The sequence below is a fragment of the Microcaecilia unicolor genome, chromosome 4 (genome assembly GCF_901765095.1).
Source record: "Microcaecilia unicolor chromosome 4, aMicUni1.1, whole genome shotgun sequence".
Lineage (NCBI taxonomy): Eukaryota > Metazoa > Chordata > Amphibia > Gymnophiona > Siphonopidae > Microcaecilia > Microcaecilia unicolor.
The window spans coordinates 19,304,678-19,329,389 of NC_044034.1; the positions used below are offsets into that span (position 1 = coordinate 19,304,678).

Genomic DNA, 24,712 nt, shown 5'->3' on the forward strand with positions numbered 1-24,712 from the left:
AATACCTTTCAAATATTTGAACGTCTGTATCATATCACCCCTGTTCCTCCTTTCCTCCAGGGTGTACATGTTCAGGTCAGCAAGCCTCTCTTCATACGTCTTGGAACGCAAATCCCATACCATCCTCGTATCTTTTCTTTGCACCGCTTCCATTTTTTTAACATCCTTCGCAAGGTACGGCCTCCAAAACTGAACACAATACTGAACAGAAACATCCAAATCAGTATTATCAAAAGCAAACCTGTTTTTGGACGTCTTTCTCTGAAGTCCGTCAGAAGGACGTCCAAATCTCAAGGGGGCGTGCTAGGGGCGTGTTTAAGGCAGGACTTGGGCGTTCCTAAGACATGGACGTCCTTTCAGCAATAATGGAACAAAACAAAGATGTCTAAGACAAAAACTTAGACGTTTTGAGCTAGACCTTTGAGCTAGACCTGCTTTTATAATGAATAGCTGCAAGCATTAGGGTGTTCTGGACAGCTCTCTCCCGGTTTATGACTTGGGTTTTGCGAAGTCAGGTGGATTTTGCCTTTGAACGGGTGATGTTCAGTTCGGTTGCAATATGGGATCAGGGGTCCCGAGAGGAAAAAAGTTTTTCTTTGTAAGGCCTGCATTCTGGGGGGAAAACAATGCTTCTTAAACCATTGGGTTTCAGACAGGGCACCATCATACTGGTCTTGGAGGAATCGACTCCACGAGCTTATGTTATGGGAACTGCGTGATGCCCGGCACACACCGAAACGCAGGCAGAGATTCATTAGAGCATGGGGGGCTTATTTGAATAGAATATCCCCACGGGCACGAAGTCAGGTCTTGAATACACTGGGATAAGTTACTGAGGATGAGTGGAATAGGGAGAGAAGGTATAGACAGTGGCGTAGGAAGGGGGGGTCGGTGGGGCGGTCCGCCCCGGGTGCACGCCGCTGGGGGGTGTCGGCGCCTCGCTGGTTCCTTGCTCTCTCTGCCCCAGAACAGGTTACTTCCGGGGCAGAGAGAGCAAGGAACCAGCGAGGCGCCGACACCCCCCCAGCGGCGTGCTCTCGGCGGATTGGCCCTCCCACCCGCCCCTCACCGCCTTCCAGGTATGTTCTCGCGGGCGGGGGGGGGGGGGGGTTGCGCTATGGAGGGGGGAGGGTGCGTCGCGCTGCACCCGGGGGGGGGGGGGTGCTCAGCGGCGACCCGCCCCGGGTGTCAGCTGCCCTCGCGACGCCACTGGATATAGACACTGGAGCTACGGAGAAAGTTCTTGCTCTTGGGTTAATAGAACCAATACTGAAGGGGGGAAGTTTGGAGTGGGGGGGGGGGAGGTAGTGGGGGGGGGGAGTTTATAGTAGAAATTGATGTTGAAGACATTGTAGAAGAGTGGTTAAATATGTTTATAAACTATGTAACTCTAGTTATGAAGATATTCATGTACAAAGGGGGGGGGTTGAAGAGAATAGCGATGGGAGATGACTGAATAGTTTATCTGAGAAACAGTGGGGATAAAAATTAAAAGTTTGATGGCATTGCATTTTCTTTTTGTATCTGTTCTTGTGATTATTTACCTTGCATTACATGTATGTTTTTGGATATAACATGTCATCAATAAGAAAGTTAAAACATAATGAATCGCTACAGTGGGAATTGAACCCACTTTCCCAGGATCAAAGTCTACTGCACTAACCACTAGGCTACTCCTCTACTCCACACAAGAGGTGCCCCAAATGACCAGATGACCACTGGAGGGACTCAGGGATCACCTCCCCTTACTCCCCCAAATCACAAAACATTTTTCCAAACAGCACTTTCAAAAGGAAAAGATAGACTTTTTTTTTTTGTAGAAAATTACCTTTCCTATTCTGATTTTGAACATTTTACAAAAAAAGTCCAAATTTAGACTTAGATGTCATATCCAAAAATGCTCCTTGTGCATCTGACTTGCCCAAAAGCAGTGGCGTAGGAAGGGGGGGGGGGGCGGTGGGGCGGTCCGTCCCGGGTGCACGCCGCTGGGGGGTGTCGGCGCCTCGCTGGTTCCTTGCTCTCTCTGCCCCAGAACAGGTTACTTCCTGTTCCGGGGCAGACAGAGCAAGGAACCAGTGAGGCGCCGACACCCCCCCAGCGGCGTGCTCTCGGCGGATTGGCCCTCCCACCCGCCCCTCACCGCCTTCCAGGTATGTTCTTGCGGGCGGGGCAGGGGGGGGTGTTGCGCTATGGAGGGGGGAGGGTGCGTCGCGCTGCACCCGGGGGGGGGGGGGTGCGCAGCGGCAACCCGCCCCGGGTGTCAGCTGCCCTCGCGACGCCACTGCCCAAAAGTCACAAGGAGCAGCAGTGGGAATTGAACCCATGTTGCCAGGATCAAAGCCCACTGCACTAACCATTAAACCACTCTACTACTACTACTATTTAGCATTTCTATAGCGCTACAAGGTGTACGCAGCGCTGCACAAACATAGAAGAAAGACAGTCCCTGCTCAAAGAGCTTACAATCTAATAGACAAAAAATAAAGTAAGCAAATCAAATCAATTAATGTGTACAGGAAGGAGGAGAGGAGGGTAGGTGGAGGCGAGTGGTTACGAGTCAAAAGCAATGTTAAAGAGGTGGGCTTTCAGTCTAGATTTAAAGGTGGCCAAGGAAGGGGCAAGACGTAGGGGCTCAGGAAGTTTATTCCAGGCGTAGGGTGCAGCGAGACAGAAGGCGCGAAGTCTGGAGCTGGCAGTAGTGGAGAAGGGAACAGATAAGAAGGATTTATCCATGGAGCGGAGTGCACGGGAAGGGGTGTAGGGAAGGACGAGTGTGGAGAGATACTGGGGAGCAGCAGAGTGAGTACATTTATAGGTTAGTAGAAGAAGTTTGAACAGGATACGAAAACGGATAAGGAGCCAGTGAAGCGACTTGAGGAGAGGGGTAGTATGAGTAAAGCGACCCTGGCGGAAGACGAGACGGGCAGCAGAGTTTTGAACCAATTGGAGAGGGGAGAGGTGACTAAGGGGGAGGCCAGCAAGAAGCAGACTGCAGTAGTCTAAACGAGAGATGACAAGGGTGTGGATGAGGGTTTTGGTAGAGTGCTCGGAAAGAAAGGGGCGGATTTTACGGATGTTGTAAAGAAAGAAACGACAGGTCTTGGCGATCTGCTGGATATGATCAGAGAAGGAGAGAGACGAGTCAAAGATGACCCCAAGGTTTCGAGCTGAGGAGACATGGAGAATGAGAGAGCCATCAACAGAAATAGAAAATGGGGGGAGCGGGGAGGTGGGTTTGGGGGGAAAAATGAGAAGCTCGGTTTTGGTCATGTTGCATTTGGACGTCTTTGTGTTCGAAAATGGCCGAAATCCAAGGACGTCCATGGTATTTTCGTAAACAAAGACGGACGTCCATCTTTTTTCGAAAACGACCTTTTTCCCGCCTCCAAGTTTGGACGTTTTACACAGGCGTCCAAATTCCAACTTAGACGTTTCTTTCGAAAATGCCCCTCTATGTGTATGTAATGAGGCCAAATTTCCAGAAATCATTTACACAGGTAAAATGGGCTATATGAAAACTGCTCATTCCATCTGCAAATGAAAGTAGATGCTATGGCTTCTTTGTGGCTGTCAGGATTTATTGTTTTGTTTTGGCTGCCGTTCCTCTTTGTCATCTCTTAGAAGCTGCTGCCCTAGCCGACCACCTAATCTTGCCCAATTGTCAAGCCAGCCCTGCCTGTACGCTTATCATGGGTTTCAAAAGATTAGCGCATAGGAATGCCTCCAGCAAATTTTTAATAAGCTTGTGTTTAAAGTGCAAAGCTGTTGCTAGGACAATACTGGCGCCTACCCTGATGTAAGACTCCTGAAAGCCAGATGACGAGGCTTGTTTGGCAGGAAATAGTCCATGGGCCATAGGTTTTGACACCTCTAGGCTATCACATTCTGGGGTTGCAAATGAAGAAGAAACCTAGAGAACTTCAGCTTACCAAATAGTTCAGCCTGGGTTAGAAACCAAAGAGGCGTATTTTCAAAGCAGTTAGACTTACAAAGTTCCATAGTAACCTAAGTGCTTTGAAAATGGGCCCCGTTGGAGGGGCATAATCGAAAGGGACGCCCAAGTTTTGCTGAGGACATCCTCGCAAAACGTCCCGGTGGAGGGGCAGGGAAACCCGTATTATCGAAACAAGATGGACGTCCGTCTTTCGTTTCGATAATACGGCCGGGGACGGCCAAATCTTGAAATTTATGTCGTCCTTGGAGATAGTCGTCCCTAGACTTGGTCGTTTCTGATTTTCGGCGATAATGGAAACCAAGGACGCCCATCTCAGAAACGACTAAATGCAAGCCCTTTGGTTGTGGGAGGAGCCAGCATTTGTAGTGCACTGGTCCCCCTGATATGCCAGGACACCAACTGGGCACCCTAGGGGGCATTGCAGTGGACTTCACAAATTGCCCTCAGGTACATAGCTCCCTTACCTTGTGTGCTGAGCCCCCCAAAAACCCACTACCCACAACTGTACACCACTACCATAGCTCTTACGGGTAAAGGGGGGCACCTAGATGTGGGTACAGTGGGTTTCTGGTGGGTTTTGGAGGGCTCACATTTACCACCACAAGTGTAACAGGTAGAGGGGAATGGGGCCTGGGTCCGTCTGCCTGAAGTTCACTGCACCCACTAAAACTTCTCCAGGGACCTGCATTCTTCTGTGATGGACCTGCGTATGACATTTGAGGCTGGCACAAAATATTTTAACAGATATTTTGCGTTACAAGACATATGAGCAGAGACTTGCTGACCTGAACATGTATACTCTGGAGGAAAGGAGAAACAGGGGTGATATGATACAGACGTTCAAATATTTGAAAGGTATTAATCCGCAAACAAACCTTTTCCGGAGATGCGAAGGCGGTAGAACGAGAGGACATGAAATGAGATTGAAGGGGGGCAGACTCAAGACTCTTTTCACAGAGAGAGTAGTGGATGCTTGGAATGCCCTCCCGCGGCAGGTGGTGGAAATGAAAACGGTAACGGAATTCAACATGCGTGGGATAAACATAAAGGAATCCTGTTCTGAAGGAATGGATCCTAAGGAGCTTAGCCGAGATTGGGTGGCAGAGCCGGTGGCGGGAGGCGGGGATGGTGCTGGGCAGACTTATACGGTCTGTGCCAAAGCCGGTGGTGGGAGGCGGGACTGGTGGTTGGGAGGCGGGGATAGTGCTTGGCAGACTTATACGGTCTGTGCCCTGAAAAGGACAGGTACAAATCAAGGTAAGGTATACACAAAAAGTAGCACATATGAGTTTATCTTGTTGGGCAGACTGGATGGACCGTGCAGGTCTTTTTCTGCCGTCATCTACTATGTTACTATGTTACTGTCAGGCATATTTTCAAAGCACTTAGCCTTCCAAAGTTCCATAGAAACCTATGGAACTTTGGAAGGCTAAGTGCTTTGAAAATCTGCCTCTATGTTTTTTAACGGTGGGATGGGGTTAGTGACCACTGGGGGAGTAAGGGGAGGTCATCCCTGATTCTTTCCGGTGGTCATCTAGTCAGTTCTGGTACCTTTTTGTGCCTTGGTCGTAAGAAAAACAGGACCAGGTAAAGTTGTCCAAGTGCGCCCCCTCTGCCACGCCCCTGGGAACTTTGGTCATCCCCACAACGGAAAGAAGATGGGGACGCCCAAAATTGGCTTTCGATTATGCCGATTTGGGCGACCCTGTGAGAAGGACGCCCATCTTCCGATTTGTGTCGAAAGATGGGCGTCCTTCTCTTTCGAAAATGAGCCTGATAGTGTGTCACTTCACATCCTGCCTATGTGACATTCTTAACGAGCACTAAAAAACTCGAAAAAGTATAAAATATGCTGTACCTGGTGTTTGGAAGGTGCTTTAAGCTGTAAACAGGACAGTCTGAAAATCCTCCATGTTCTACCTTAAAATCTCTTTCTGGACACAAGCCCTTTAAAAAAAAACACACACACAAACATATACACTATATGAAACCATTCTCCTACTGCCTAATTTAGGACTGTTGTTTACAAGGGGAAAAAGGCTTAAAGCAGAGGTATCAAACTCATTTTGATGCCAGGAAGTATTAGAGAAAAATGAACAGTAAGTGGGCTAATGTGGGGGAAGGGGTTAGGGTGGATATATATATGTATGCATATATTTGCATACTAAGGGACCCTTTTACTAAGGAATGCTAGCAGATTTAGCGCACGTTAAAAATTAGTGTGCACTGAACACTAAGATGCCCATAAAATCCGCTAGCACACCTTAGTAAAAGGGGCCCTAAATTAACTGCATTTTAATTTTTGTTAAGTCTTTATCTGATATTACTCATGCATCCAATTAACTTGGCCTGCCTCTTCTCTCCTTCCCTGGGTCCACCCTTCAGAAACTCCATGATTAACAGAACACCTGGACTCAGGCACCAACACAAAACATAGACAGACCCTCACCAAATACAGAGAATACCCAGGATGGACTGGGTGGGCTCATGTATTTCATCCTTGACTCTCCCCTTCCCCCAGCATTAAAAATTAATACCTTGGCTGGTGCGGATCCCCAAGCCTCGCCAACTGAAGACGTCGTCCACTGGAACCCCCACTAGACAATATGAACACTGGACAAGTTGGCAGCCCCACGTATACTCAGTTCATCTGGTTGGCAGATTGAAGCATGCTGCCGACTTCCCAAGCATTCACAAGGCCCAGGGCTTCCGGTAGAGGACATTTTCAGCTGGCGAGACAGGGAACTAACAAGGCTGTGGAGCCGAAGATGGAAGCAATTTTGAGTGGAGTCTGAGTTGGTAAAAATGTACTGACCCCAACTCGAGCTTTTTATTTTTTTTTGTTTGATTTCTATTGATAACCAAAAAATAAAAAATAAAACAAAAAAAACCTGATAAATTTATTATTTTATATTTATATATGCATATCTTTGTCCTGGATCTAAAGTTATATTTACCAGTACTTTAGATCCAGAACAAAAAATTTAGGGATCTTTTTACATAGGCACGCTAGTGTTTTTAGCGTGTACATTAAATACGAGTGCGCTAAATGCTAGAGATGCCCATATATTCTTATGGGCGTCTCTAGCGTTTAGCATGCCTTTGTAAAAGCACCCCTTAAAACCTAGTACCAGCAGGAGTCTGAGTTGAACAGAGGAAAAATAGCTGGAGTCGAAGGTTTGGTGTACCAACACCACAGCTCTGGGAGCTACACCAAGAATGAGTGCCACCACTGGGTGGGCCTGAGCCCAAAGTGGATAGGCTCCTTCCATCTGTGGCTATGCTACTGCCACACACAAAAATTAAACTGAGACCACAAAAGCCAAACTCTGAATGCAATCCATTTCCTCTTGTACTGTGCAAAATACAAAAAAAGAACGCAGCAGCAGACATGCATTCTAAAAACCCACATAAGTACATAAGTACATAAGTAGTGCCATACTGGGAAAGACCAAAGGTCCATCTAGCCCAGCATCCTGTCACCGACAGTGGCCAATCCAGGTCAAGGGCACCTGGCACGCTCCCCAAACGTAAAAACATTCCAGACAAGTTATACCTAAAAATGAGGAATTTTTCCAGTCCATTTAATAGCGGTCTATGGACTTGTCCTTTAGGAATCTATCTAACCCCTTTTTAAACTCCGTCAAGCTAACCGCCCGTACCACGTTCTCCGGCAATGAATTCCAGAGTCTAATTACACGTTGGGTGAAGAAAAATTTTCTCCGATTCGTTTTAAATTTACCACACTGTAGCTTCAACTCATGCCCTCTAGTCCTAGTATTTTTGGATAGCGTGAACAGTCGCTTCACATCCACCCGATCCATTCCACTCATTATTTTATACACTTCTATCATATCTCCCCTCAGCCGTCTCTTCTCCAAGCTGAAAAGCCCTAGCCTTCTCAGCCTCTCTTCATAGGAAAGTCGTCCCATCCCCACTATCATTTTCGTCGCCCTTCGCTGTACCTTTTCCAATTCTACTATATCTTTTTTGAGATACGGAGACCAGTACTGAACACAATACTCCAGGTGCGGTCGCACCATGGAGCGATACAACGGCATTATAACATCCGCACACCTGGACTCCATACCCTTCCTAATAACACCCAACATTCTATTCGCTTTCCTAGCCGCAGCAGCACACTGAGCAGAAGGTTTCAGCGTATCATCGACGACGACACCCAGATCCCTTTCTTGATCCGTAACTCCTAACGCGGAACCTTGCAAGACGTAGCTATAATTCGGGTTCCTCTTACCCACATGCATCACTTTGCACTTGTCAACATTGAACTTCATCTGCCACTTGCACGCCCATTCTCCCAGTCTCGCAAGGTCCTCCTGTAATCGTTCACATTCCTCCTGCGACTTGACGACCCTGAATAATTTTGTGTCATCGGCGAATTTAATTACCTCACTAGTTATTCCCATCTCTAGGTCATTTATAAATACATTAAAAAGCAACGGACCCAGCACAGACCCCTCTACCTTTGTTGTCTGGTCCCTTTTATTTATGTACTACTAATAAAGCCCCGTTTCTGATGCAAATGAAACGGGGGCTAGCAAGGTTTTCTTCTGTGTGCATGTGGGAGTGTGTGTGTCCCTGCCCTCTGCCCTCTCTCCCTTCCCCTGTGCTGTCTGTCCTCTCTATCCCCTCCCTCCTCGGAGTCGAGTTCTTCAGTGTTAAGTTTCCTGCTCTGCTGTGTTTGTGTTACAGAGATAGTGAGGGCTTCTACTACTACTACTATTTAGCATTTCTATAGCTCTACAAGGCGTACGCAGCACTGCACAAACATAGAAGAAAGACAGTCCCTGCTCAAAGAGCTTACAATCTAATAGGTGGCCAAGGATGGGGCAAGACTTAGGGGGGCTCAGGAAGTTTATTCCAGGCGTAGGGTGCAGCGAGACAGAAGGAGCGAAGTCTGGAGTTGGCAGTAGTGGAGAAGGGAACAGATAAGAAGGATTTATCCATGGAGCGGAGTGCACGGGAAGGGGTGTAGGGAAGGACAAGTGTGGAGAGATACTGGGGAGCAGCAGAGTGAGTACATTTATAGGTTAGTAGAAGAAGTTTGAACAGGATGCGAAAACGGATAGGGAGCCAGTGAAGCGACTTGAGGAGAGGAGTAGTATGAGTAAAGCGACCCTGGCGGAAGATGAGACGGGCAGCAGAGTTTTGAACCGACTGGAGAGGGGAGAGGTGACTAAGTGGGAGGCCAGCAAGAAGCAGATTGCAGTAGTCTAAACGAGAGGTGACAAGGGTGTGGATGAGGGTTCTGCCCTCTCTCCCCTCCCCCCTCTGTCCTTTACTGTTACAGAGAGAGCGATTTGATTTCGTGCTTTGCTGTGTTTTCCTTCACTGTTTGTGTTACAGAGAGAGCGAGGGCGGGGCAGACACTCATGGGGAAACCGGATATCTCTCCCCCTTCACACTTCCGGCTGGAGGCTTCATTTAGAACGTTGGTGGTGCCTTTTATATATAGAGATGTATTTATTTATATAAACGTTAACTTTGTTGGTCCCAGTCTCTGATTTCTGTTTTCCTCTGTCTTAAATCTCTTCAGGGTCTCCTGTCCATTTGATGTTTCTTTTCTCTCCTATTTTCACTTCCTCTCCTAAACTCCTCCATAATATTTATCTTTGCCCTTCAGCTTTCTTATTTTCTGCTTCTCTATCCACAACCCTTTTGTTTCCATCCACTCCTCAATTTCCTGCTTTTAATTTCACATCTACCTAAAGCTTTCCACCTCTTTCTCCTTCCCCAATGTCTTATTCCCCAGTCTCTAAAGCTTCTCCTTTACGATCCAGCATTTTCCCTCCCACCCAATCCTCCAGATCCCTTCTTGGTGTAGCAGCTTCCTTCCACTGGATCCACCCCCCCCCCCCGCTTTTTTTTTCCACTACTGCAACCTGAGACATGCTGCAATAAAACTAAACCAAACTTGCTAGGATTTTAAGCCCTGATGCTTCCACCTCTCAAAAACAGGAAGTCTTAAATGGAGGGGTGGAAGCAGCAGGGCTCAAAAGTCTAGTATTCTTACTGATTTACTGCCACAGGCCAGAGGATTAGAGAAAGAAGCTGCAGGAAAGGGTGGGGTGGGCATACTGAACACAGACAAGCTCCAGTAGTGTCCTTTTTCAGTGAGACAGACTTCTACAGGCCAGATAAAGAGGCTCACTGGGCCAGAAATGGTCCAGAAGCCTTATATTTTAACACCCCAGCTTAAAGGGATTTAACTTCCTTTTCGTTGTTCTGAATCTCTAAACTGGATAAAGTTCAGTAAGTAAGTAGGAATAAGCACATGCTAATGTAATAAGCAGGCACAAAGGATATGGATATGTTTATTAAAATAACATAGTAGATGACGGCAGAAAAAGACCTTCATGGTCCATCCAGTCTGCCCAACAAGATAAACTCATATGTGTATACCTTACCTTGATTTGTACCTGCCTTTTTCAGGGCACAGACCGTACAAGTCTGCCCAGCAGTATTTCCCGCCTCCCAACCACCAGTCCCGCCTCCCATCACCAGCTCTGGCACAGACCCTATAAGTCTGCCCTCCACTATCCTCGCCTCCCAACCCCTCTTCCCCCACCTGCTCCGCCACCCAATTTTGGCTAAGCTTCTGAGGATCCATTCCTACTGCACAGGATTCCTTTATGCATATCCCACGCATGTTTGAATTCCGTTACCGTTTTCATCTCCACCACCTCCCGTGGGAGGGCATTCCAAGCATCCACCACCCTCTCTGTGAAAAAATACTTCCTGACATCTTTCCTGAGTCTGCCCCCCTTCAATCTCATTTCATGTCCTCTCGTTCTACCGCCTTCCCATCTCCGGAAAAGATTTTTTTGCGGATTAATACCTTTCAAGTATTTGAACGTCTGTATCATATCACCCCTGTTCCTTCTTTCCTCCAGGGTATACATGTTCAGGTCAGCAAGTCTCGGAACGCAAATCCCATACCATTCTCGTAGCTTTTCTCTGCACCGCTTCCATTTTTTTAACATCCTTCGCAAGGTACGGCCTCCAAAACTGAACACAATACTATAGAGGGGCATAATCGAACGGCGCCATATTATTGGAAACCTTATTTCTCTGAACCTCCAATCCAATCTGGCCCAATTTTGAACCTGATATATCTTTTCACTGGTTAAATTTCATTCCATTACATTTTTTGCAGATTACTTTATCCCCTGACATACCTTCTTGATTTCTTACGGCTAATTCTTGTCAACATGCATTAGGTTGGAAAGAATAAAAAGTAAGGCAGCTGGTGAATTTCAGACTACTATAAAAGACTATTATGAATATCTTATCACCTCTAAGCACATCACTGCACAGTGCAGTGTACATCTAGTAGCACTACACAAAAATATTATAACTGATGTTACCTGATTTTCTTTTGCATAAAGCTTTTGAGGTAGTAGGAGCTGGAGGATTTCATTTCTTTTAAAGCTTTCATATCCTGCCACGCAAATATCTAAAAAGTTAAAGATGGAAGTTTTATTTATTTATTGGAATTTATTAACCGCCTTTATGAAGAGATTTATTCAAGGCGGTGTACAGTAGGTACAGTTTAACATAAAACTTATAATTCTAACAGAATAACAGTAACATAACCAAGAATAAACATCAAACATATAAACGGCGAGTGACCATACTCACTCGCAAATGCGCAGTAGAGACCTTCTCTGCCCCACCCCCGCGTCAATACGTGATGACGGGGGGCGGAACACAGAGGGTCTGTACTGCGCATTGCTGAGGGAGGGACACCGCCGTCTAACGCTCCCCCCACCCGAGTCGCCGCCGCCACCCACCTTCTACCCAGTCGGGCCCTCGCTCCACTATTGAAACAGCGAGGGTCCGGGAACGCAGCACTGAGCTCTGCTGAGCTGCCGACATCGCCCTTCCTTCTTCTTCTCTGCCTCTGTCCCGCCCTCGACGACGTTACGTCACACGAGGGCGGGACAGGCAGAGAAGAAGAACGAAGGCCGACGTCGGCAGCTCAGCAGAGCTCAGTGCTGAGTTCCCGGACCCTCGCTGTTTCAATAGCGGAGCGAGGGCCCGGCCGGGTGGAAGGTGGGTGGTGACGGCTCGGTGGGGGGGGGGCGCGAACTCGGAGGGGGAGGGGCAGCGGCGAACTCGGCGGTGGGGGCGGGCCTTTCAACCCCCCCTTCCTATAATAGCCCGTTTTTACGGGCTCAAAGTCTAGTAAATACAATAAATGAGGTAAACTTGAAAACAGTAAATTGAAACCTAATAATAGAACTACCATGAAACAGTATAAAAAATATAAACATTTAACAGCACTGGAATTCAAACATCAGAGATATAATACAGCTAGCTGTTCCTGCTGGCGTTGCTCAGCAATAAGTTTGTAATTGAGAAACGAAAGGTTTGTGTGTAATAACACTGTATAAGTATGTATTTTTAACTCGTTTATGATGGTTGTTACATTTTGTTTGATGTCTTTAATGTGAGAAATTAAACGTAAAGAATAGGTATAGCTGTATTTACATATGTTTTTATTTCTACAAACAGATATAGAACACACAGTAGATAAATATTAAATATGTTTAATATAATTTGCAATACGTTTTCATTCGAGCGCATTTTGATAAACAACATTTTTTGTTTTTTAATTTGGAGCACATATTATAAAGACTTATTTGAGCCAACTCATGAACAGGAAACATATAATTGGCAATGTGAAAAACATGGGTTTTATAAGTTGACAGCTGTGACAAACATTTGACCATGATCATTATTTATCGACATTGCAAAGGCTAGTTGAACTGGAAACGGCAGTCTTTTCAAGTGTATCTGATGGAATAAGAGGAATTTTAGGTATAAAAATGTGCTGTCCTTTGGCACAACCTGTCAAGATTGTAGCTTCAATAACGTGTGGCATTAGAGTTTTAAGATCTAAACGTGTGCCATTACATTGCTTTGGAGCATTTAGATTTCGTAGAAGTATGATTGGTGAACCAATTTTTTTGGAGCTAGAATTGCTCATTCGCATAACTATTTGTTGTTTTGATAATAATTTGCAATGTTTGGAAATATTTTTTTTTCCTTTAAACTATTAATTCCTTCTACAATGTTGCATAAATCTGGAGTTAAAGTTATTTGTCCATCAGCTTCACATTTTATTTTACCTTCTCCTAACTCCAGAAGCTTTATGAAAATAGTTCAATAGATTCGTTGCCTAAAGTTTTTGTTCACATATTTTTGGTCAGTTTAAAATGCTGCACAGAAGTCCAAAGGGTGGAGGACTTGAGGCAAGCTTTGAGTTCATTGTGCATCGTACCTTTTTGAATGACAGGCAATGTTTGTCGAAAGTCACCACAAAGGACTGTAACAATTCCTCCCATCAAATTGTCATTACTTCTCAAGTTTTGTAGGCTTCTGTTGACTGCTTCTAGAGCGTGCATATGAGCCATGGTGCATTCATCCCAAACAATGAGGCTACATTGTTGTAATAGCTTGGCTAGGCCTATTCCTTTGTTTATTTGACAAGCTGAGTTCTCAGTATGAGCTAAGTTAAGAGGCAATTTAAAAACTGAGTGAGCAATATATCTACATTATGGCAGAATAAATGGGAATGTGAACCAACGCTATTATTTGGTCAACTAAAACTTAGACATCCGATTCCAAAAGGATACAAAAACTTCATCAATAAAGCTATTGTGGTTGCCAGACAGGTCATTTTGAAAGAATGGCTGACACACAAATATCCCACAGCGACACAATGGCGAACACAGATGATACACTTGATGCGTATGGAACGAATTGGAATCAAGGACATGGACTCGAGTGCAGGGGAAGAATTGCAACAAATATGGTCCCCTTTTTGGAACACTTTGTCAGCACCGGCCAGGAGTTACCTACTGAATTTATAGAGACTTAAGATAGAGGACGAGAGGGATGGAGGGTTAGGGAGGGGTGAAGGGGATGGGGAGGGAAGATGTCTGGGGGGGAAGGGGTTAAAGGGGTAGGTAAGGAGAGAGATGGGAGAGGGGGTTGACGAAAGGGGGGAAGGGATTTTGAAAGAGTTGAATAGATTAATACAAGTTATGTTGTGAAGTCGCATTATAAATTATTGAATATATCAAGTTAACAGTAGGTGGCATAGGGAGGGAGGAAGGGAGAAAACGAAAATGATAATAATCTCTGCAGTTATACTTTACCTGCTGGGTTTAGTTTCTCGAATTACTTTTGGTTTTATACACTATGTTGACAAATGTCTCAAAATTTATGTTGTTGTTTACCAATAAAAAGATTTAAACATAATAAAAAAAAAAAACTGAGTGAGTGGTTCGGCCTCCTTGAAGTAATGTGGCAGCTATACTAGAAGCAACGGCAATAGCGGTTTTGCCTTTGTTTCTAACCTTGGCTAGTAAAAGATTTATGAGAAACGTTTTGCCTGTTTCAATTGATGCCTCAAGAAAGAAGAGACCCCCGTCTATTTCATTGTCTTGTTAGTTTTCAATACTCCTTATTCGAGCTTGCCTTTCCCTTTGGTGCAAAAGTCATCTTTGATTTTCAACTGGCACTTCATCGACTCTTAGTTTAGCCTGCCTTTTTCACTGATCTGCAAGCAGTATTTCATTTTCCTTTGTAGTTTCAACCACCCTGGATAGAAAACAAACTATTTAGTATCTGGATCCATGACTGGCCCAAAAACTATGGTCTGCTTTAAATATATTCTACTTTAACACTGACAGTGCTGAGGGGTGTGTGAAAATGGATGAGTGAGGGTGTACTGCTGAGAGTGAACGGGTATATTAGAATGGGTGAGTGTGGGTGAGGGTGTGCTACTGAGGAGTTGTACTGTTGAAAGGTGTGAGAATGAATGCGTGTGAATGTGGGTGTAATGGTAAAGAGGGTTTGAGTAGGGGGTTTTACTGAGAGGTGTGTGAAAATGGGTGTTTTGCTGAGTGTGTGCGAGAACGGATGAATGTGAGTGGGATGTTTTGCTGAGGGTGTGTGAGTGGGGGATGTACTGCTGAGGGATGAGTGTGCGTGGAGGTGTGCTATTCTGGGGTGTGTGATTCGGGTTGTTTTGCTGAGGGGTGTATGAGAACAGGTGAGTGTGAGTGGGCTGTTTTGCTGAATGCTGCATTAGAATGGGTGAGTGTGAGAATGGCCCTCACCCTGTCCCAAGCAGTTTGTTGCTTAGCAACAACAAGAAAGAACTTTCCGACCTGTAGCCTATTCATTTAATGGATGGACATGGACAAACAAACACACGTCTGTTTTATATATACAGATAGATGTTAGCATAATACTGATGTAAGCCACATTGAACTAGAGTCACTCTCGGGCTAATTTGGGGTAAAAAAAAGTCATAAATAAATAAGATGCGTGGTACAGAGTCAGTTGGGATAACTTGATGGTTAGTTAAACTCAAAGCAAGTTTGTTGTATAGTCAAGCAAGGGAACTGATCTAAGTTACGATGTGTGTTGCAAGCTAATCCAGGTGCAGAATGAGTGAATAGTCAATCACCCTATGTATTAAAGGCTTGGGAGAAGAGCCAGGCTTTCACCTGCTTCCTGAAGTAGATGTAGTCTCGAATTATATGTAGCCACTCTGGGAGTAAATTCCAGAGCATGAGGGCTACACTCCTGAGAAGGTTCACTGGTGGGTATCACATCGTACAATTTCTTTTGACGAAGGTACAGATAGTGATGATACTTGAGAGCACCTTAGGTCTTAAAAGGTGTGTAAAAGGCTAACTTATTCTTTAAGTACTCTGGCCCATTTTGTCGGAGGACCTTGAAAAACAAATATAGAGTTTTAAATTTAGCCCTATAAGGTAGCCAGTGTAGCTTTTGCAGGAAGAGCGTGATGTGGTTAAGTCACTTGCAGCCTTCTATCAGACGTGCTGTAATCTTCTGAATTAATTGGAGCTGATACAAACTCTTTTTGGTCTGGCCAGTGTACAGGGTATTAGAGTAGTCTAGTCGTCATGTTATCATGACATGGAGCACTGTGCTCAGACTTGTCTTTTCAATATAGGGAGAGAGATTTCGTAGCTGCCATAGATGATAGAGACAATTTTTGAAGGTTGTTTGAATTTGTGGGATCAGAGTGAGTGATGAGTCTAGCAATATCCCAAGATTCCTGACCTGTGATTTTAGGGAAAGTTCATACTTCACAAAATGTATTTTGAAATCAGGTATTTGTCCACTTGTGTTTGGTACCCAAAGAATCTGTGTTTCATTTAGGTTCAGACAAGTTTGTTGTTGTTTGCCCATTCCTCAGTTGTAGTAAGGCAGGCAGTAAGTTTACTCAGAGCTGTGAGTAGATCTCGTTCAATGGGTATGAGTAGTTGCACATAATCAGCACAGATATAGAATTTTGTGTCCATTGACGCAGCAGCTCAGCCAGAGGCTTGCAGTAGATATTAAATAAAATGGGAGACAATATGGATCCCTGTGGCACCCCACAGTCTAGTGCCCAAGGTGATGATGTGCTATTGCTTAATAGAACTGATTGTTATCTATCTGACAGACAAGAGTGGAGGAGTGGCTTAGTGGTTAGAGCACTGATAAATTATTTGAGATTCTGTTGCTACTATTTGAGATTCTATATGGAAGGTTGATATTATCTAAGATTCTACATGGAATGTTGCTACTATTTGAAATTCTACACAGAATGTTGCTAGTGGAGGAGTGGCTTAGTGGTTAGAGCACTGATCTTGCAATCCAGAGGTGGCCGGATCAAATCCCGCTACTGCTCCTTGTGATCTTGGGCAAGTCACTTAACTCTCCATTGCCTCAGGTACAAACTTAAATTGTGAGCCCTCCTCAGACAGAGAAATATCCAGAGTACCTGAATGTAACTCACCTTGAGCTACTACTGAAAAAGGTGTGAGCAAAATCCAAATAAATTATTTGAGATTCTGTTGCTACTATTTGAGATTCTATATGGAAGGTTGATATTATCTAAGATTCTACATGGAATGTTGCTACTATTTGAAATTCTACACAGAATGTTGCTAGTGGAGGAGTGGCCTAGTGGTTAGAGCACTGGTCTTGCAATCCAGAGGTGGCCAGTTCAAATCCCACCACTGCTCCTTGTGATCTTGGGCAAGTCACTTAACCCTCCATTGCCTCAGGTACAAACTTAGATTGTGAGCCCTCCTGGGACAGAGAAATATCCAGAGTACCTGAATGTAACTCACCTTGAGCTACTACTGAAAAAGGTGTGAGCAAAATATAAATAAATTAAATAAAGATTTGAACCAAGTACTGTGCCACTAATACCTGTTTCAGCCAGTCTTGTAAGCATTTGATCCAAGGTGTCAAAGACTGCCACGAAATCGAGCAACACTAGTATCGAGGCAGATCCCCTGTCAAGGCTTCTGTGCAGATCAAGAAGAGACACAAGAACTGTCTCTGTTCCGTTTCCAGGTCTGAAGCTAGATTGACTTGGGTCTCGCCCATTACTTTCAATTAGCCAGTCGTTGAGTTGACTGCAGACTGTCCATTCTATACGTTTTTCCAGGAAAGGAGACTGGTTGGTAGTTTTTGAGCTTGTCCTGGTCCAGTGAGATCCTTTTCAGTAGGGGGTGTACCACAGCTCTTTTTAGTGTTGTTGGCAGCTGCCCTTTCATAAGAGAGGAGTTAACAATTTTAGCGGCCCCCTTCAATGAGGCCTGTGCTCGCTCATTTTACAATCTTTGCTGGGCAGGGATCAAGAAGGCAGGTTGTTGGCCGTAGACCTTTCAGGATATTTTCAAGAGCTTCCTCTGTGACCTAGTTGAACGAGTCCCACATGGTTGTGCATGGGGGGGTCGGGGGGGAGGGAAGAGGGAGTGCTCTCTTCATTCGCTGGTAGGAACTTTGATGGGACTGTCTGTAGGTCCCGATGGAGATCTTCAACTTTGCTGGCAAAATAAGTGGCAAAACCTCATTGCTGGTTAATTGTGACTTGGGAAGGCTGGTTCTGTTGTGGGGTTTGCAGTAGGCTGTTTACTATCTTAAATAGCTGCTTGGTTGAATTTGCAGCTTGTTCTATGTGTTGAGAAAAATATTGTTTTTTGGCTGTTTGTCATGTGTTTCTTACAGTTGAGACTGTCTTCATCTAGGATGAGATTTTCTCCATTTTCTTTCAAGTTGACATCCTTGACGCTTATTACATCAAATAAACCAACATTTATACAGATGCACAGAGCATTCTTTTGCAGATTTAAGGGGAAAGGGAACCATGTTATTATAAATCCTAGTTCATTCAGCTTTTATATCTCGCACTATTCCTGTGTGTACAGCAAAGACCTGATCCCTGCGAGTGTTGCACTCTATGCCCCTAGTATTCAGGTGACCAAATTGAAGAAATACCATGCTTACATGCTACATACAGTAGCACACATGATCACACATCCTAATCTATGTTTGAGGGAAACAACTTGTGCTGTTAAGAGAGATTTAAAAGGGATGATAGAATGAAATAGTTAAATTCATGACAGTGATTACCAAAGGTACATTACCATATTTGTTTTAATATGATTTTTCACATTTACTCAGCTGGGTGCCCAAGGCTTAAGAGGGCCCAGTGGGCCATAGACAGAAAACCTAGCTAAAGAAAACTACCAGATAAAGGCCCTGCTCATTTACAAACATTGAATTTTTTTCTTCATCTATTGTGCAATGACAAACTGTTTTGAAGTAAAGAAAAAAGAACACACGTCTCATATTTCTCTGCAGTAAAAACAAAAAAAAACAAAAAACAAAACTGAGTTGGTCCCATGCAACAGCGATAGGCGGGAGGTGTGCACTTGCATGGGGAATGCTTCCCACATGGGCTCCGTCAGATGACATCCTCCAAGAGTTAAGAATATCTGCATTCTGTTTGTCACGGAGAAAAACAGCCCCATTAGTGAACAAATTTATACCTGTTATGAGGGTTTAAATGTGTGCAAGTACAGTACACATGTATTTTTATAGAAATGGTTTATGGTTTATTAAATTTACTATACCACTTAAGCTACAAAAAATAACAGCGGTTTACAATTGAAATAATAGCCAAATGGCAACAAAAAACAACAATGGACCACAAAAACCAGAACTCCATTAAAAATAGGATAGAATGAAGATAGAAACATGACAGCAGATAAAGGCCACATGACCCATCCAGTCTGCCCATCCTCTGTAACCCCTAATTCTTCCTGTTCCTAAGCGATCCCACATGCTTATCCCATGCCTTTTTAAATTCTGGAACAGTTCTTGACTCCACCACCTCCACCGGGAGGCCATTCCACACCTCCACCACCCTTTCTGTGAAATAGTACTTCCTTAGATTACTCCTAAGCCTATTCCCTCTTAACTTCGTCATATGCCCCCCTCATTCCAGAGCTCTCCTTCATTTGAAAAAGGCTCTCTTCCTGTACATAAATGCCCTTGAGATATTTAAACATTTCTATCATGTCTCCTCTCTCCCAGCGTATACATGTTGAGGTTCATAAGCCTGTCCCTATAATTTTTGCAGTCAAGACCTCTTACTAATTTCATAGCCGCCCTCTGGACTGACTCCATCCTGTTTATATCTTTCCGTAGATGCGGTCTCTAGAACTGCACGCAGTACTCCAAATGAGGCCTCACCAGAGACTTATACAAATCACCTCCATTTTCCTGCTGGTCATGCATCCTTCTGGCTTTGGCCGTCTCTTTATCTGTTTGATAGCTTTAAGCTCGTCAGACACAATCACCCCCCAAGTCCCACTCTTCCTTCGCACACTGAAGCACTACACCCCCTATACTGTACCGTTCCCTCGGATTTTTGCGACCCAAGTGCAAGACCGTGCATTTTTTGGGATTAAACCTTAGTTGCCAAATATCGGTCCATTCCTCCAGCTTCGCTAGGTCCTTCCTCATGTCATTCACACCCTCCAGGGTGTCCACCCTGTTGCAGAGTTTAGTATCATCCACAAAGAGACAAACCTTACCAGACAGCCCTTCCGTAATATCGCTCACAAAGATGTTAAAAAGAGCCGGCCCTAGGACCGATCCCTGCGGTACTCTATTGACGACATCCTTTTCTTCAGAGCAAGCTCCATTTACCACCACCCTCTGTCTCCTACCATTCAACCAATTTTTTACCAATACATATTCATCACAACTCATCCAAAGTATGCCACCAGGAATGCCTTCATATGGTCCACGTAAAAGCAACTTTTTTCCACATGTAAAACATTTTACACACAGAAAACACTATATAATTACCCCACAAAGTCAAATTGGCAAGGATCTTACTTTTTTCACCTGTCCATTCAATGACTCTGGTGGGATCCTGGAGTTCAAACACATGCAGATCTTTATACCTAAGGAAATAAGGGACTGCAGCTGTAAAAACAGGTTTCCTATCAAAACCAACCATTCATTTCTTATTGAAAGACTATATATGTACAAAATAATACAGAATACAAGTTGCATTGTTTAAAACATACTTTTTTTCCCCAACCACCTTGCCCCAAACAAATTTCAAATTCAGACTCCTATACCTCTCAACTTCTTTTATGAACTATAATGGCCCTATCTACAATTCTAATGTCCAAGAACTATTTAATTTTGTGTTCATTATAGCATGCTTCAGTGGTTCTCAACACAGTTCTCGGGATCTACCTAGCCAGTCAGATTTTCAGGATACCTACAATGAATATGCATGAGAGACTGGCATAGAAAAGAGGTAATGCATCCAAATTTCTCATGCATGTTCATTGTGGATACTCTGAAAACCTGATTGGCCGAGTGCGTCCCAAAGACTGGGTTGAGAATCCCTGCTTCTGATGAATTTGGTGAAGAGTATAATCATGTGAAATAAATAATCTGTGGAAAAGAGAAACAACTGAATGACAGCGAAGTGTAAAATTTTTCAACAGAAAACATACCAACCATTCCTACTTATCTAAAGGTTTTTGAAGCGTTTGTTATAAGGCATAATCTTTTCTAAAGGAAGTATTCTTTCTAGAAGTTGTAGCTGGACGGCGAAAGCTAATACCAAGGGCTGAATCTATTACATCCCTCTTCTCATTATGTTTGCCTTCACATTAAATTCAAGCTTCTCTTACCGTAATCACCTATAAATGCATTCACGCTGTAGCTCCCAACGACCTCTCCTTTATTCTCTCTCTATACCCTTCCTCGTTAAACTTATTGATTGGCCAAGTTGCCGTTGGATGAGAAGGATACAGACAAAAGCAACTCTCAACTTGATCTCCACCTTCCTGTGCCAGATGCCTGGAATGGACTTCCTGAATTGATGCATTAAGCTCCTTTTCTGGCCATATTTAAATTCAAAATTGTAGCATTGCCCAGGATCAGTTACTTAGTATATCAATGCCGTATCTCCTAAGCTATACTATATAGTGTGTTATTGTGAAGGAGGAAAAAGCCTTAACAGACTCCTGAACCTCAGCTCAAGGCTTAACAATGTTCACCAGAGTTCTATCTGTCATCACCGGCTTAAAAAAACCTCCTCTCCCTGTTTTCAATTCTTTGAGAGTCAAAACTTGTACTTATCTTGGCTTTGACTGTAGCTCTTGTGACGGCCGTGGCAAGGAAAGACTGAGAATCACAAGAGCAACAGTAGTAATTGCCAAGGTAAGTACAAGTTTTGACTCTCAAATAAAGAATTGAAAACAGGGAGAGGAGGTTTTTTAAGCCGGTACAGATTAAAACAGATATCTAATGGACTACATATAACCCAATTCCCAGTCCCTCAAGGAAGCTCATAAACCCTATGTTGAATAGATCATAAGCTTCATAAAACAAGGACTACACATATCTAGAGTACTGTGCATCTCAGTAGGGCTTTAGAAATATGTAGCACTGGGGCCAACGAACTTTTCTTGTCCAAAAGAATAATCAGTCATGCAAAAACTTGGGAAGGTCAGGATTTTTCCACTTCATTCAAGAGAGGCGTTGTCAAAGAGATCAAGTGGGTTAACTAAGAGCTAACTGGCTAGATTCACCCACCCAGCAAATACGTCAACTCAGTTTCACTACTGTGGCAAATACTAATAAAACATACTGCTTGACAACAGACTAAACTATTCTGAGGAAGTCCTCCTCAACGTATTTACTTTACTTTGAAGTAACAATATTTCTGACTCTTTCCATAAAGGCTGTGACGTAGGGGTGTTTTTTTTTCAATCATAACAGTACAATCATTGGTTTGCCTGAAGCCACCTGTCTTGTTTGTGCACTGTAAACAACATTGAGCCGTGATGATCTTTCGCGTGTTATCAGCAGTGGTGTTTATTTAGGATCCTGTTCATGCAGAAAATATATACACCTACCAATCTACCGATTCACCACATTCAGGAGCTCATACTACTGCAATGACCCACCTCCCACTTCCAGTGCTGAACATTCATACGGAATTAAAGTCTCATTAACAGTCCTGTGCCTGTTACGACTGCTTTTCTAAGGATTGTTAATGGATTATTTTCGGTGTAGAATATTCAGATTCTTGCTGGAGACTCACAGAGACTTTCCCATTAAATGAATTGAAGGACATTACAAATGCTGGGCAGACCAGGCAGGGAAGCTAAAGTAATAAACACTTAATAATAATAATAGTAGTCAGTGCTTTTTTTTCTAGCAAAAAAAGTGCCGGTACTCAAATGCCAGGCCACCCTTCAGGGGTGGGGTGATCACTGAGGGACCCACCCCACAATAGCCAGGCCCCCTGCAACCAGTCACAGAATCTACGACAAGGCAGAATTGCTGTGTAGAGCCTGAGCTCTTTCATTAAAACTTGGGGACCATGGGTCAGTTTTAGCAGACAATAGAAAAGCTGCCGGTACTCAGTACCCCCAAGTACACTACTACTACTACTATTTAACATTTCTAAAGCGCTGCTAGGGTTACGCAGCGCTGTACAATTAACAAAGAAGGCCAGTCCCTGCTCAAAGGAGCTTACAATCTAATGGACAACATGTGAAGTCAGCTTACAATCTAATGGACATACCTCCTACCCACCCCCATCCTCCCACCCTGTCAGACTGTCATAATAATGCTTGAATGTTTTCACTTATATACACTGTCAGCTAGCACATTTGCTTATTTCCGATCTGACGAAGAAGGGCAACCTTCGAAAGCTAATCAAGAAATGTATTAAGTTATGTCCAATAAAAAAGGTATCATCTTATTTTCTTTTCCATGTTTTATTTTGTTTGATGTCTATAGATTCTACATGGAATGTTGCTATTCCACTAGCAACATTCCATGTAGAAGTCGGCCCTTGTGGATCACCAATGTGGCCGCGCAGGCTTCTGCTTCTGTGAGTCTGACGTCCTGCACGTCAGACTCACAGAAACAGAAGCCTGCGCAGCCTTCTACATGGAATGTTGCTAGTGGAATAGCAACATTCCATGTAGAATCTCCAATAGTAGCAACATTCCATGTAGAATCTCCAATGGTATCTATTTTACTGTCATAGTAATGCTTGAATGTTTTCACTTATATACACTGTCAGCTAGCACATTTGCTTATTTCCGATCTGATGAAGAAGGGCAACCTTCGAAAGCTAATCAAGAAATGTATTAAGTTATGTCCAATAAAAAAGGTATCATCTTATTTTCTTTTCCATGTTTTCTTTTGTTTGATTTCTATTGATAACCTTAAGAGTGGACTAACACGGCTACCACACTCCTCTACTGGGTAGAGGTGAAATGGTTAGGTGTCGAAGGTGACATTGAAGAGATGGGCTGGTAGTAATAGTCATAATATTGCAGGGCAACCCCCCCCCCCCCCCCCAAAAAAAAAAAACACCTTTAGACAGCGGCTTATAGAATAAAGCCAGGATAGACCAACCAGAGAGAAAGACTTCTTTTTACTGCTCTCAGACAACACGGAGAAAAGAAACCTCCCACTCCTCAGAGTCCATCTATTGAACTTGTTATTTTTACGTTTCAACGATTTTTATGGAACAAAAAGAAATGCAAAAATAGTACAAACAGTTCACCAATTTCAATTCAACTGATAGGACACCCCGCCCCTCCCCCTCCCAGCCGAAAACACACAATCCTCTCCTCATCTAAGTCCCTCAACCCCTCTCTCTGACTTGTCAGTTTTATCACAACAACGTCTCTCACAGCTTTATAGACTCCAGGAACCACTCATCCTCCCAATCCCATTCAGCCATGGCGCGCCCGGCTGGAAGACCCCAGTGACGCCACAATTGCATCACTTCCGGGGAGGTAGGAAAGACGCAAAACTTCCGGGCTCGAGAAGTGGCCGTGTTTTTTAATAGACAGAAGTGAAAGTGAGCCTATCTAGTCCACTGTAAGCGAGGAAGCCAATTTGGTTAATCTCAGTTTCCACTCCCTCCCGCGCCGCCGTCATTGCCATACACTCAAAACAAAGCAAGCAAAGCATCCACGCTTTTTTTTTTTATTGTTGGTCCATCTGTAACAAATCTAAAGCTGTTTCAGTTGGATAGGCAGTGCCTTACGAAATAACAATTGAATATCAGCCTCAAAAATTATGGTAGCTGGTAGAAACAGCAATTCTGAACTCTGTAGTTTGTGCTCATTTTTCTTCACTGTTCTTCTATACAATACAGATGGCCAGATTTCAGTGACGATATCCTGTTTCCTGATGGGTTCATCCATATGGCTCCAGAAAAAGGAGGACAGATTGAGCCAGCTGGGTTTTACTTCCATTGCTTTCAATGAAAAACAATGGAAGTAAAACCCAGCTGGCTCAATTACTTCCATTGAAAGCAATGGAAGTAAAACCCAGCTGGCTCAA

At 44.0% G+C, this 24,712-nt stretch overlaps 1 protein-coding gene across 3 annotated transcripts in view; it reads right to left on the bottom strand.

Moving 5' to 3' along the window:
* The window catches only part of WDR73 (WD repeat domain 73), a 74,840-nt gene extending 50,691 nt beyond the window's left edge, over window positions 1-24,149 (bottom strand). The window contains exons 1-4 of one of the 3 annotated variants that reach the window (XM_030200003.1): window positions 24,055-24,126; window positions 20,210-20,277; window positions 11,344-11,432; window positions 5,814-5,902 (exon numbers count right to left, since the gene is read on the bottom strand). In XM_030200003.1, coding sequence (XP_030055863.1) covers window positions 5,814-5,902; window positions 11,344-11,432; window positions 20,210-20,277; window positions 24,055-24,104 — 296 coding nt within the window. In that variant the 5' untranslated portion in view covers window positions 24,105-24,126. Of the gene's footprint in view, window positions 1-5,813; window positions 5,903-11,343; window positions 11,433-20,209; window positions 20,278-24,054 lie in introns of all 3 variants that reach the window. The other 2 variants (XM_030200005.1, XM_030200004.1) reach the window with 2 other exon arrangements.
* Window positions 24,150-24,712: the final 563 nt, after the last annotated feature.